This window comes from Papilio machaon, chromosome 9, assembly GCF_912999745.1.
Source record: "Papilio machaon chromosome 9, ilPapMach1.1, whole genome shotgun sequence".
Classification (NCBI taxonomy): domain Eukaryota; kingdom Metazoa; phylum Arthropoda; class Insecta; order Lepidoptera; family Papilionidae; genus Papilio; species Papilio machaon.
The window spans coordinates 7192048-7207199 of record NC_059994.1 but is presented as its reverse complement, the minus strand read 5'-3'; the positions used below and the strand labels follow the sequence as shown (position 1 = coordinate 7207199).

The following is a 15152-nucleotide window of genomic DNA, read 5'->3' as shown; positions in this document are numbered from 1 at the left end:
AGTTAAATTCACTATTTCGCTGTTAATTTATTTCTTTTAAAATACTTTTGCATCAAATATCTAACAATATTGTTAACTAATTTCTTTTTATAGATCGAATTCAATTATTACCTACTATCGGTGGCAAACAAATTATAATGTATCAGAAGTATACGTTCTCGTATCGTGGGAGACAGCAAACTTACCTATATTGCTCGAAGGCAATGAGAGGGAAGTGCCACGCTAGGCTGAAAGTGGATGCATCGGGCTACATACTCAGAGCCCATACGGAACACAATCACCCACCGCCACTGTACTGGAAAACGAATAATGGAATTTACGTCAAAGTTCACAATACATAAGTGGTTCAAAAAAATAAGTAAAATTGTAACCTTTTTAGACAAGAAATTATTATAATAAAAATGCAATTTTTTTATTTTGATTAGATTTTTGTAAGCATTTAAAATGTACTCGTCCTCAAAATTAAATAGTGCATTTAAAAATAATAATTTGTTCCGGCTCAATGTAGCATTCATATTTGATCGATTTCAGATTATTTTTATTCGTTTCACGAGCAATTTACAACAGTGTGTCACAAGACTACAGTGCTTAATATCGTAATATTGTCGGTCCTGGACTAACTGAACTAAAAGTCAGAAAAATTACGTTGTTGTATCTATCATAATAATTTTTGGTCGAAAATCCTACTCAGGCAGTGTAATTTTTTAAGTTAGAAATTTTTCTAGATTTACTTAAAAGGTTATAAATTCGTTTAGATTAGAACGTGGAATATTCAAAGAAAGATCTCATCATCTATGTCCTTGTCCCACTTCGTTGGGTGGGCACCAGGATTCCGTCCTCCATATCAATAAAAAATGAAAAACTAAATAAAATAAGCTTAGAAATATTATATTGTTAATTTTATCCTACAGATCGAGTAAAATTTTTACCAACGACAGGTGACAAAGAAATTGTAATGTATCTAAAGTATATGTTCTCTTATCATAGGTGTTTTTTTTTTTTTGCCTCTACCTCTAACATGATGGTCAGAGCCTATATTCACTATTCTCATTAATTCCAGTTCTCGCTTTTATTCCGCTCGCACTTTTATTCTGCATACTATATTTCTATCTAACATTCATCCACTTTTATTCCTGTTCGGGTGGGATTCCCGATTTAATCTATCCTATCTATGTGTCTACTTATTTATTTGTTTGTTCTGTTTGCAGGCAAAAAAACACAATTCCAGGGATCTTTATTCATCAAGAGGTAATATACTTAGTTTCTAACTTAATTTACTAACAGATTTATTTAAAGGATCTTTAAAAGTCTTATTCTTCTAATTCACTATAGGGATACTCAATCTGTATAATCTTATTTTAATGTATAAACTAATCTTGTTTGTTGTTAACAGGTGCAGTTTGTGTAACGCTCTAAAAGGTAACGCACTTATTCTTAATTTAATTTTATCTTATACTACTAACAAAATTACTATTTACAGCTAAGTTTTACTGTATTAATACTTATTATTAAATGTCTTACTCTACTTTATCTTATCTTACTGCTATTTCTTATTTCTATACTTTCTATGCTTATAAATAATATGTATAATAATATTATTGCAAGCATCATTAATACCCTTATATTTTATTTCTTACTAGCTGTGCCCGCGACTTTGTCTGCGTGAAATACTACAAATACAACCCTTTTTTCGCGTTAAAATGTCCTTCCTCAGGCTCTAGACTATCTGTGTACCAAATTTCATTTAAATCGGTTCAGTAGTTTTGGCGTGAAAGCGAGACAGACAGACAGAGTTACTTTCGCATTTATAATATTAGTAAGGATTTACAGCTTTTACCACTTGGTCGCTTTGCAGTACCCAAAGAACTCCTTTCTATGTTTTTCATCCATTATTGCAACACAAATACAATCATTATTTTGGTCTGCAATACTACCTCCATTTTCCATTTTCACACTTTTGATTTTGATCTGTGGGCAGTAACTTAACTGCTGCTTGCTGTTACCTTGTATTTAACTATATTTAAATATTCGGCAAAGCTACCGCTACTCTGTCCACTTTTTATTTGTGTTCTATTTGTTATTATTTTTACCGTTGTTTTTGTCCTGTACTCATCATCCGGTAAGTTTGCCTTAGTTTTCCCTTTTTTCAGTAAAAAAACTTAAAATTGCATCTTTTTCGATTATTTTTAAATAAAATATACTCATTGTCAAAATTAAATAGTACAATCAATATTTTAATTTCTGCAGATTTATTATAACACTTTGAATATCGCGTTGCTTTCGTATTTGAACGATTTTAGATTTTTCTTCTTTATTATCTTCTTATTTACTTTCGTGAGTACTTTAAATTGTGTACACACTTTATATTAAGCAACTAAGCAACGTTTGCCTCTCTCGTTTATTCATTAAATCTTGAAGAATTTGACGTCATGGTTCGATCAGAACGTAGAATGTTTAAGAAATATTATCCTATCTAACTAATATTATAACTGCGAAAGTTTGGATGTATAGATGGATAGATTGATGTTTGTTAGATAGTATCTCCGGCACGGTTCAACAAATCTCGATAAAATTTGATACAAATGTAACACATAGTCTGTAAGAACACATAGGCTACTTACTATGTCTTTAATACAGCGCGGACGAAGACGCGGGCGACAGTTATTACAGTAATAAGGCTAAAAAGCATTGATTTCAAATACTTTAATCATATTAACTGAGGCTTAGAAATAGTATTAGTACCTTTATTTTACAGATCGAGTACAATTTCTACCAACAGACGATGGAAAAGAAATAGTAATGTATCAGAAATATACGTTTTCATTTTATGGAAGGCTAGGAAGAACTTACTTGAAATGCTCGAGGTCAACGACAGGGAAGTGTAAGGCTAAGCTGAAAGTGGATGCATCAGGTAACATACTGGCAGCCAATGGAGAACACAATCATCCACCACCGGTCTATTGGAAAAATAAACAAGGAGTTTATGTCAAAGTTAGAATATTATAATTACGGCGCAAAAGAAATTAAAAGTTTGCATAATCGTTATTTTTTTTTCATTTAATTATTTTTGGAAGTGTTTATATGAAATATACTATTTGTCAAAATTAAATAGTATACTTTCAAAATTTCAATTTCTGCAGGTTCCATGTAGCACTTTACTTGTATTTAATCGATTTTAGATAATTCTTAATTTTTTATCGTATTTTCTCGAGCGCTTTAAAGGTAACAGGTTTAATATCGTACTGGGTCAACTAACCATAGGGTTCTGAGACAAAAATTCCCGTTTAAAACATATTGTTATATCAGTTTTGTCAAAGATAATGACAGAGATGACGATATGTTTTTTACAGAGATTTTGGCCTCAGAAACCAACGGGTAGTATACTCTAAAGCTTTATTAATGACATGATTTGTTTTCTATTAATACTAAGAACTAATTAAGTTATCTAAGTCCCAAAAAATTTATGGTTGTCATTTGTTATTTTCCAGTTTCATACAAAATATTACCAATAGGAAACAAAAGGTCAGTTGTACTGGTCAATGACTATCCATACGCGTACACGGGCCCCGGGAAGAAGTATCTGAAGTGTTCGCAGAGCTACAGCATGAGATGTAATGCAAAACTACGTATCCTACCAGACAATACTATACAGTTCATAAACGATACCCACAATCACCGTCCCAAGAAATACTTCAAGTGCTCGGATGGTTTATACGTGCCTATGAGCTAAATACTATATTTAAGAATTCATAATGCCCTTTTATTTCGTTACTAGCTGTCGCTTGCAACTCTGTCCGCTCGGAATAATAAAAAACTTAATAAGTAGCCTACATGTTCTTCCAGACAAACAAACATCCATCCATCTAGACATTCGCATTTATAATATTAGTATTATTAGAACTGCGCGTATTAATACTGCATACTAAGTTGATAATGAGCTTTAGACCGAAAAGCAATAAAGAGTTTATATGTATTTTAGGTAACATAGTATGTACATTAAGGTAAGGATTTTGTGATTTAAATATAGTTTGTATTTAAAGTTTATCAAAAAAAATAGTAAAAGATTTCATTTTTTTGGCCGACTTCGAAAAGAAAGAGGTTCTCAATTCGTCCGTATTTTTTAATGTGTTATTTCCTCATAACTCCGCTCTGCTCTAATTTTGAGAATTCTTTTTTTATAATCGAAAGGCGAGTCCCATTTTTCAATAGTAACAGTTTTAGTGCAATAAGTTATACTAAACAAATAAAATATTTCACCATCGTTTATTAATCTTGACTCTTAAACTGTCATTGTTTTCAGACGAAATAAAATTCGAATACGTATCTTCGGGTAGAGGAAAGAGGAATTTGATTTTGTTGGAAGGACAGACGTATTCAGTGCAGGGTAGGAGTGAATCTATGTTCTACTGCTCCAAGAAATCCATGACTAAATGCAAAGCCAGAGTCGGATTGCGAAATGATAGAATTGTGTCTTATGACAATTGCCATAATCATCCGCCTCCTAACTTAATGCGTGGTCCAGATGGATCTATTTATAAATTCTGAAATAAAAAAAATAATTTTGATATTAGTCTCTTTCTTTGTCTAGCTCGTATCCTAGCTGTATTACGGTGAGGTCAGTTTCCTAATAAGTCTCTTCCACTTCGTTCTGTCTTCAACATCGTCATCTTGACACTCACTCGTCTTCTAGTACTATATCTTTCCACTTTGTTTCGGTGTGTAGCTTGAGCAGCTACTTTTGATATTAATAATTTTCGTAATATTATCTAAAGGTGAGTATCCACTACCGTTACACTTGTTTCTTTTGACAATGGGATTGATGACTATATTCTTTGTACAATGTCATGACATTGAAATATCACGGTCAGGTTGCTTTACATATCTTGACTAACCATTTTATTTGCCAGCAACTTACAACCATTTTTAAGTTAGAAAATATTGAGTTAAAAACTATATAAATGATTGTATATATTTCAGAAGAGGATCTCTCTTTTGTAAGCATACCTTCTGGCAAGGGGAAACATATAATAATGTTTAGAAATAATACATTCTCATTGAAGGGCGGTAGCAATGACATGTTCTACTGTTCCAAAAAGTCAACAACCGGATGTAACTCTAAAATCAAACTTTGGAATGGAGAAATAATCTACTATTCCATAAACCATAACCATCCGCCCCCGAAGTACTTCAGAAAAACTAGCGGTACCATACATGTATGTTAACCAAAAAACTCTACTGGCTGTGTATTTTTTATTTTATATGTCAGGTTACGGAGCCGTTTCTAAGGGCCACATCACACTTCACAATGTACAAGTAAAGAGCTGGATAACTAATAGGAAACGTAACTGACACAAAAAGAACACAATGTCACATAAGAAAAAGACAATGTCACAGGAAGAATATAACTATAAAAAACTACAATGGGCCTTTGAAGAAGAGGAAAGGCAGCTTAAGATAGAAATGTGGGAGTAAGACAAAAATTGTTTAAAATAACATTTATAAACAAGAAATTTCAATCTAAAACTTCTTTAGCAGTTAAGCTTATTTTGGAGATTGTGAAATGCCAACGATGACTTTCTTTGACACATAAGTTGCAAGTAGCTTTTTCAGGACTGTACTTGGACATTGTGAAATAGGCCGTAAATTAGATATAATTTAATAAAGCCTACCTGTCTAATGTGTTTAATGCTGTTATAATTCTAATAAAAGTTAAAATAATACACTTTATTTTACTATTTTTCATCAATTTTTTTGGATATCTGTAGGGTTGTAGTAATAAATAATTTTCATTTTTGTTTCAGTTTTAAAATGTAAATTTATCAGAACGAGGATGTCAAAGAAGAATCATTTGGCGCTGGTAAATGGTTATCCGTTTACGATTAGCAAAGAAAATTGCTGGTACTGTTGTTCTCGAGTTAGTCGTAAATGTACATCGAAGATATCATTGTGGCCCGACGGAAAAATAAAATCATGTGACCTGAATCATAATCATACTGCACCGAAATTTCACAAAAATAGAGATGGAACATATGCTCGACTTAATTAATAAGAAAATTCGTCAATACAAAAAATGTAATTTTCAAATTTTTCCTTTATCGTAGTCACCATAGATAATACATATATAATATATATTGGAGTAGATGCACCATTGACGATTAATTCATTTTCTTTTGTACACGCCCTCACCCCTAAATAAACTCTCGCGCGCCTGTTTGTGTGTTTCTGCGTGTGTATATTTTATATAGATATGTTGTAATATATCAAATTTTAATATATATTTAATTAAGATGTGAACACTGAGAAGTATCCAAGTTGACTCTGAGTAATATTAAAAATAAAGAATAAGTGTGGTGTGAACGATGTTTTTGTGAACCTTAATAAATCCATAAGTTCGAAACGAAGATTATTTTTTATAGGATAAAGTACAACGATGATTCAATAGTTCTCTAAAATATAAATTAGGTTTTTTAAATTACTGTTCCGGTTTCATTTTAATAAAATAGATTTAATTTCATTAACAATCCCTTGAATAAATGAAATAGCTTCAGATCTATTAAAGGGTTCGGTCGTAAATTATTTGTTGATACAATCAACCCGCTAAATGAAATACTATAAAATAAATGTAGGTTTAATTTTAATTATAATTTAGATTTATATTCACGGTCATTATAAAATACTGGTAATTTTTGTATTTATAATTTTACTAGCTGTCGCCGGAAACTCCGCCCGCTCGGAATTAAAAAAACTTAATAGCTTATGTGTTCTTCCAAACTATGATCTACAGGCTGACAACGCATCTGCGGTTCCTCTAGTGTTACGGATGTCATAGGCTTCGGATCAACTAATAGGCTATCCGCCACGTCATTTAACATTTGGTCTACTTTTTAAGACCTGAAATTAGCTGCAATTTATAATTAAATTATTTAATAAAAAGCAAACTATTCAATAAATAGCATAGATATTTATACATATTACAAATTTAAATTTCAATCAATTTCCAGGTATACATTTAGAGTTTATCACGCCGACTAACTGCAAGAAACGTATGTTAATTGTACAGAACTATATGTTTGCTCAAACGACGAGTGACGGTAGATACTGGAACTGTAGCAAGAAACTCTCCAACAAATGCCCAGCGAAACTCCGCTTTGACTCACGCGGAATGCTAGTGTATTACCAGCTTAAGCACAACCATGAACCTCCACAGTTCTACAGAGATCACAGCGGCAAATATGTTAAAATATAGAAGATTTAAGAAGTCCTCACAGACTATAATTCCTAAAGCCTAGATGGACCCCCTTGTATCCATGGGAGTACTGGGAATGTACGATGGCAAGAAATAATGTTCAGTGTTAACAAGTTGAAGAACAAATATAGCATAATATCGCCGAAACTTTTATAGGATTCCTAGAAAATTTGGGAATCTCTAGCCTAGATGGACTTGTACCCACCTAAATGGAGATATACTTAGGAAAGGCAAGCAAGACAGAAACTGACGACCATGTTTAGATGAATGTAGAAGAGGCGAGAGATATGTACTTCTAAATAAAAACACTCTTTAAGGTTGAAATTTCGCAATAAATGTTGACTATGACTAGTCATATAAGAGTATTATTTTTGTTTTTAAAACTAGGAACAGCGAAGGGACTTCTGTATAACTATATTTCATATAAATTGTTCATCGAACTTATGTTTGTAAAAATTGATTATCTAGAAATTAAAGTACTGTTTTCTGTAATTTTTTGCGTTATCTCAGTATACATTATGATCTATGGATTTTTAAGATTGATCCAGAAAATTATACTTTACCAAAAGCTATTTTTTTTTTGTTTTCTTTAATGACATTTTTTTTTCAGGATCGAACTATTAATTACATTTTCAGACAGTCAAAAATTTTCCACTTAAATTATATAAATAATGCATATTATTAAAAATGACATTTTTATTTTAGGTGTAAATTATGAATTTGTAAGAACAACTTATGCCTCAAGGAATCCTATTGCAATAATAAATGGATATTCGTTTAGCAAATGCGCGACCGGTTTTTACTACTGCAGTTCTAGAAAATGGTTGAATTGTACAGCAAAAGCTAGATTCAACCGCAACGGCAAACTTGTCTTTCATAAGCTATATCACAACCACGACCCACCGCAATTTATTAAGAATCCAAATGGAACAATCAGTCGGGCCAGGAATTATTATTAATAACCTAACGTTAATTTAATAAATCAAAAAATCCGACTGACTGGGATTGTAATAAATGGAATAGCGCCATGTATTTAGTTACATTACAAAATAATTATTTTAACATTTTTAATTTAAACTAAATAAACTGTAATGTTATATGATACATTTTTTTACTTTAGAATATACTCGTTTGTTTACTGTTTTATTCGATTTTTATCTTTTATGTCTACTATATACGTTTTGTGCCGGTGTAAATACTCTATGACACTCAGGGGAAGAACACAATTAGTGTAACACCTCACTCGCTAGATCAGTTCAATAGTGTAGGCTCTAGGCCGTCACAGTGGAATTTACATCATACAAAAAAGCTGAATATAAAAGTCTTATTTGAAGGGCCGTACAAGTGGCAAACTAACAAGCAGCTACCTAAATTCGCCGAAATGGCGAAGCGATCGCTGCCCATAGACATTCGCAATTGTGAATTGCTTACGTTTGATTGATTGAGAAGACGCACAGAAAAATAATATTTCCCCTGCCTGTCATCTCCATCAAATCATAATCTCATAATTAAATTTACAACTAAATCGATTTCCAGATATCCATTTCGAGTTTATCACGCCGACTAACTGCAAAAAACGTATGTTACTTGTACAGAAATATACATTTGCTCAAACGACTAATGACGACCGATATTGGAACTGTAGCAAGAAATTGTCTTACAAATGCCCAGCTAAACTGCGCTTTGATACAGATGGAATGCTTGTCTATTATCAACTCAAGCACAACCATACACCTCCGAAGTTCTACAGAGATATCAGTGGTAGATATATTAAATTATAGAATGTGAAGTCATCCTCTAAGTTTCACGGGAGAACTGGGAGTGTGGGATGGCTAGAAACAATGTTGAGTGTCCACAAGTTGAAGAACAACATTTAGCATAATTAAGGTTCATTGCTACCAATAAAATTTAGAAAGGGGTCTAGGTCCAAAATAGAGCCTGGGAATCTCTGTCGTGGACGATTAAATTGGTAAAGAAGAGCGATATTGAGAGCAACCGAATCCTATGAACGTGAATGCGTAGATCTATAAATGAAAGTAATGGCTAGAGTAGTGCTAGGTTTGCGCCAAATGGAATTCCGTAATCTCTGACTCCTAAGATTTACGGGACGTGAGTAGAGTTCTTGTTGTTGTTGTAGACTTGAGCCAAAAAACATTCAAAGATAAAAAAAAACAATTATCTAATACATTAATTTAAGCATAAATATGTAGTAGAGCATTGTATGCATTCGAAACTTGACTTGTGCACAAAAAAATAGAGAAAGTCTTGAGGCGTTTGAGATATGGCCTAGGTGAAGGATGGAAAAGATCAGTAAGATGAAAAAGGTGAAGAAGCTAGACAGACTTAGAGAAGAAATAGCGATATTAAAAACACTAGATAACAGGAGAAGGATGATTTTGGGACATCTGTTACGACATGATTAATTTATAACCATAATAAATAGAGGAAGACCTAAAAAGTAACTAGTGAAAGCGAAAGCAACGTCGCATCATATGAGGAAGTCAAAAGAATGGCACAGGAGATAGTACTGGATGTACAGCGAAGCGACTAAATTATGAATATGTATTTAAAGCCTTATGTTTTCTCATTTCATGTTATCATCTATGGAGTCCTATTTTTAATCCTGTAAGTTATATTTTTTTCTAAAAATCCTATTTTTAGTTGGTTCATAAGGTTTTTTTTTCACCAGGATGTCAGGCTATCTAATACACGTTTATTAGAAAGTATAAAAAATTGTGGAACATCTTTTTAACAAGTCCAAATCCACTGACTTCCCTGAATTTTCAAAATCTTAGTGTAAAGTGAAAATATCTAAACAATCACCTTTCTAGTCTAGTTTTTTTTTTCTACCTGGTTTTTCTTTGATTTGTTTATTTTAAAATGACAGTTGATTTTTTTTTAGGTGTAAATTATAAATTTATAAGAGCAACTTATGCATCAAAGAATCCTATAGCCATAGTAAATGGACATTCGTTTAGTAAGAGCGCCACCGGCATTTATTACTGCAGTTCCAGAAAAAGGTTGAATTGTACAGCAAAAGCTAGATTCAACCGCAACGGAAAACTTCTCTTCCATAAACCGACTCACAACCACGATCCACCGATATTTATTAAAAATCCGAACGGAACATACAGTCGAGAGAGAAATTATGATTGAAACGCAAAAAGATATTGACACAATTGTTTCTTGGAAAAACATAATGGAAAATTCCAAATTAAAGGGCCATAAGGCTCATCACATCATATCTAAAGATAGAGTTGAAGTTCACAGAGGCTGCTACAAATGTCATGTCATGTTAATTGAAGTGATTATCTTTTAAGTATTTATTTCTTTGTTACTAAACATTATTAATGTGTATTCTTTATGACTTTATACTTTTAGTAATTCAATAAATTTTGCTTTGATAGTCAGCGCTGCTTTAATCATGGTGTTTATTGAACATTATCAACAATTGAAAAAACAACAAAAGATTAATGCCTTGGGCCCCTTATCTTTTGCTTTGACACCCTTTCCTAAGGCTCCTACATTGGCTATGTATACGTTGATTAATTAATGGGATTATTGTTCAATATACTTTGATGTCTAGCCTCAATTTTGCTAATTTGTAGCGTTCTTAAGGCTGAAGGTTGAAGAAATAAAGCAAACATATACGTAGCCTTTCTTCACTGCACTTCATTATAAAATACTTTTTTTTATTTTCAGTACTGTTTGGATATCATGCTTATATTAAACGAAAACTTTTCTGTTGCATTTTAAAATTGTGAATTGTAGATGCCAAAATATTAAAAAAAATGGACATTCAGAGATTCTGATCTATCAATACATAAGTGACATATTTCAGGGTCAGCTGACTTGTTTCTCCCGCGCATTGTTAATATTATGACATGTCGGCCCACCCGTGATCTGCTGAAACAAAACTCAGAACCCTTGTCGGATTTGTCCGATGATGAGTTCATGCAAATATTTCATCTCAGGAGATACATTGTAAAGGGACTTATAGAAGAACTTTGCCCATTCATTCCAAATCCACGTCGAAGTGATGGCGTGCCGGCTACCACAAAGGTATTTTTTTGAGGTATTTAACGATGTTGCCATAATGATAAAATTTAACCCTCAAACAAATTCTCTTCATATTCCTTTCTCTAAGTGGGTAACAATCCGTTATCAGTTTGGTAGTGACTATAAAGTCAGCTTTATTTCAGATTCTAATAACGCTGGCGTTTTACGCATCGGGCTCAATACAGACGTTAGTTGGTAAAAGTCCTGTCTATAATGTGTCACAGGCTACCGTCTCTAGAGCTGTAAGGCAAGTTACAGAAGCATTTGATAAAATATATCACAAGTATGTCAAATGGCCTTCCCAACGAAGTGAGAGGCTACTAATCAAAGCCAAGTAAGTTATACACATACAAGTTTTATTGTGAATAAAGCAAAATATTTAACTAATAGTAGATTAGACCGTTTGAGATTGACCCTCACTCATCTGATTACCAGATGAGACATTTTTTTATTAAATACTATTGATTAACAATCATGCCTATGATAACTTGCCTATCGAAAAGTGTTTTATTTTCTATCAATAATGAAAAAAAAATATCATCAATTACTAGTTATCAGATTGGTAAAGGTCTACCTCTCACCAGCTCTTAGACTATAACAAAATGTTTTCAGGTTCTGTAGCAAATTCAAAATCCCAGGAGTTCTAGGTTGTATAGATGGGACACATGTGGCTATATTAAAGCCTTCATATAATAGTCAAATATATGATAACATGAAAGGATCTCAATCTATCAATGTTATGATCGTAAGTTTAATTATTTTTATAACATAATTCAATGATTGATCATGTTCCATGTAAAAATATTACAATAACTACAAGGGCACCGCAGCGAAAGAGTTCTTCGGAATACCTCTTTCTCATCCTTCTTGTTTGGAGGTAATTTTGTTTTTTGCTCGGCTGCTAGCGGTCTTTTAATGTTTTAATATCTCCCAGAATCATCAGGCTTTAAGGACAAAAAGAAGTTATAAATAAATTATGCCTGGTTCCTGATTATGGCGGTCTAATTATTTGAGTTACTTTGATGATTTAATTTTCAGGTTTGCGATTCTGATTTAAACATTTTATGTACGGATGCAAGTAACCCTGGCTCCACTCACGATTCAACTGTATGGGAGAATCATCCACTGAGTGAACAGTTGAATAAATTTTACGATGACGGTGAACAAGGATTTTTATTAGGTATAACATTTGATATTTTATACTGATTACTAGCTGGTGACTTTTTCCGCGTGGAGTATTCCGAAGAATCTAGAAATTCGTACATAATTTTCTTTGTCAAGAGTTTTTGGAAACACTATGAGATAATCTAGTTGAAAGGATACTTTTCTATAATTTTTTTTAACCCTTGTCTTGAAAGAATTTTTGAAAAATGCTTTCTCAATACTTGCCTGTAGAGACTGAAACACTGTGCAATATTTCAATTTTTTAGGCATAGTAGTTTTATTCTTTAGGAATACTTCTTCCCCTATACATCATTTGGCAGCCTTTTTTTCCTTTTTAGGTGATAGTGCATATCCACTAAGAAGAACTATGATGACACCAATTTTGAATACAAGGGAAGGAACTCCGGAACATGCTTATTATCTACTACATGCTGCAGCTCATAGTACGATTGAACGATGTATCAGCGATTTGAAATCACGTTTCAGGTAAATATTACATTACTACGTAAACGTAGATGATGTAAGGTATATAACATACTAGCTTTTACCCGCGACTTCGTCTGCGCGGAATAAAAAATAGAAAACGGGGAAAAAATTATCCTATGTCCTATTCCTGGTTCTAAGCTACCTGCCCACCAATTTTCAGTCAAATCGATTCAGCCGTTCTTGAGTTATAAATGGCGTAACTAACACGACTTTCTTTTATATATATAGATTAGGGTGGCCCAAAAAAATAAAATTTTTGTTTTTTTCGATTCTCGTGTGAAAATATGTGAGTTTACTATGTTTTAAGAACCTCCACCAAAGGACAGGTTAAAAAAAAAAATCTTAAAAGGTCGCTCAGAATTTTTGAAAAATTCCAAAATTGCCGAAAATCATATTTTTTTTTTGTTTTAATTTTTTTTCTCGTCATGCCATCTTTTTAAGTGTAAAATAATATAAAGATTCTGAAAATTTGACGTCAAAATTTTATTTTCTAAAGGTCTAAAGATATAAAGTATTTACCTTGGAAATTAAAAAGATGACATGACGAGAAAAAAAAATTAAAACAAAAAAAATCTGATTTTCGGCAATTTTGGAATTTTTCAAAAATTCTGAGCGACCTTTTAAGAATTTTTTTTAACCTGTCCTTTGGTGGAGGTTCTTAAAACATAGTAAACTCACATATTTTCACACGAGAATCGAAAAAAACAAAAATTTTATTTTTTTGGGCCACCCTAATATATATAGATTTTAGCTTAAAAAGTGAATTGTATCTTTTATTTAGAAGTCTAATTTTCTGGTCTCACATGTACATTATTATTCGATAGATTATTATTTTCAGGTGTTTGCTTCTAGCACGTTCTTTACATTACAGTCCCACAGTTGCGGGAAAAATTGTAAAAGCCTGTTGTATTTTGCATAACATTGCAAACGAGGCGAATTCCCCTGTGCCGGAAATGACGATGGAGGAGATTAGAACGGAAAAACTACGAACACCTCAGGCATGTAATTTTTTCCGTTTGATTTTTTTTTTTTACTAGAAGTCAATCCTGGTTTCGTACGGGTAGGCATTTTTTTTAAACTTTTTTTTTTAAATATTAGATATAATGAAGTATTTTAACGGTGAAAGAACTTTTGAAATTGATCCAGTAGTTTTTGAGTGTATTTGTATACAAACATAACTATTATTTTATTATTATTTTTGGCAATCCAACGCATGTTAAGTTCAGCTGGTCTTTTATATTAAAAGAGGATATATTTTATTGTATAATACAAATAAACTTAAAAAGTCCTGTAACTAATTTGATACCAAGTCGAAGGGTTATGTAGCCATTTTAATAAACTGTCATTAAAGGTAATATTACGTAACATTTTAAAATTGTACTAATTTATGATTCAGGACCTATGTTTAAGTACTGAATTGGAAATGGCACTTGAAAACAGTAGTACAAGTCGGGCTCTGCAAGAAGGAGAAGAATTTCGTCAAACCCTTATAAATAGATTGTGGATGGAACCATAAGCACCACATAGTGCAAATAAAATTATAAATTTAATTATATATAAATTAAAATAAAAATAAAGTATTTTTATTCCCTATGCGAATCTTTTGAGGACGACAAAAGGTTTCCTGCATCACATCTTTGATAAAATGTTGCTTCGATGATCTTTGACTTGATCTCTACAGCTAGTTAAATGTAGTTAGCTTAAGTGATAACCTATTTGTGAAATGTAATATTAAGAAATAAATTGTAATGTAATTTTACTTTTTCATTTAAAAAGCTACTGATTGCATACAGCTTGTACGTTAAGATAAAAAAAAAGTGAAAAAAGAATTTCACTTTATTTTGGTCACTCTCATGTTAGAGTAAGTTCATGTTTGTGTTGAAATAGAAACTTCTCATTCTTTTTTTAAAAAAAAAAAACAGTATAATATGTCTTTTTTGTACAGGTGTTTCTGCTGTAAAAAAAGCAAAAATTTTAACCCACGTTAAAAGCAAAAATTTTGTAACATGTCTACATTTAAGAATAATGACGATAATTTGAAATTCAATTTCAGATTTAAAGTATGAGTTTATTAAAACAGCAAGGAAAAATCGTGTGCTTGTAGTAAATGGTTATTTATTTCTATTGAAATCCAAGTGCAATGTTTGGTACTGCAGTTCGCGAAGCTCAAGGAATTGTAAAGCAAGGACAAAGATTA

At 32.1% G+C, this 15152-nt stretch overlaps 2 protein-coding genes and 2 long non-coding RNA genes across 7 annotated transcripts in view; 3 read left to right on the top strand and 1 right to left on the bottom strand.

Moving 5' to 3' along the window:
- The window catches only part of LOC106712905 (protein tramtrack, beta isoform), a 247179-nt gene that overhangs the window by 41287 nt on the left and 190740 nt on the right, over positions 1-15152 (bottom strand). The gene's annotated exons all lie outside the window — the stretch shown is intronic.
- Positions 1-15152, top strand: part of LOC123721241 — a 53886-nt gene that overhangs the window by 29122 nt on the left and 9612 nt on the right. The window lies entirely within an intron of this gene.
- LOC106712908 lies at positions 1207-3010 on the top strand. The gene is made up of 3 exons (XR_001357100.2): positions 1207-1248; positions 1394-1419; positions 2756-3010. It is a non-coding gene; the product is annotated as an uncharacterized LOC106712908 (long non-coding RNA).
- LOC106712907 (putative nuclease HARBI1) lies at positions 8722-14482 on the top strand. Of its 2 annotated transcripts, XM_045679336.1 has the most exons (9): positions 8722-9871; positions 10149-10550; positions 11088-11308; positions 11449-11639; positions 11918-12050; positions 12344-12485; positions 12808-12955; positions 13794-13953; positions 14352-14482. In XM_045679336.1, exons 3-9 carry the CDS (start codon positions 11126-11128, stop codon positions 14469-14471), a joined length of 1077 nt encoding a protein of 358 aa, XP_045535292.1. In that variant the 5' UTR covers positions 8722-9871; positions 10149-10550; positions 11088-11125; the 3' UTR covers positions 14472-14482. The 2 variants fall into 2 exon arrangements, with proteins under 2 accessions (XP_045535292.1, XP_045535293.1); XM_045679337.1 differs by lacking the exons at positions 8722-9871; positions 10149-10550 and having other exon boundaries at positions 11027-11308.

Excerpts from the sequence above, each read along its gene's own strand:
- LOC106712907 (XM_045679336.1), top strand. The coding sequence starts at position 11,126 with ATGACATGTCGGCCCACCCGTGATCTGCTGAAACAAAACTCAGAACCC. Across the intron at positions 12,486-12,807 it reads TGAACAAGGATTTTTATTAG|GTGATAGTGCATATCCACTA; the intron begins GTATAACATTTG and ends TTTCCTTTTTAG. Across the intron at positions 13,954-14,351 it reads AAAAACTACGAACACCTCAG|GACCTATGTTTAAGTACTGA; the intron begins GCATGTAATTTT and ends TTTATGATTCAG.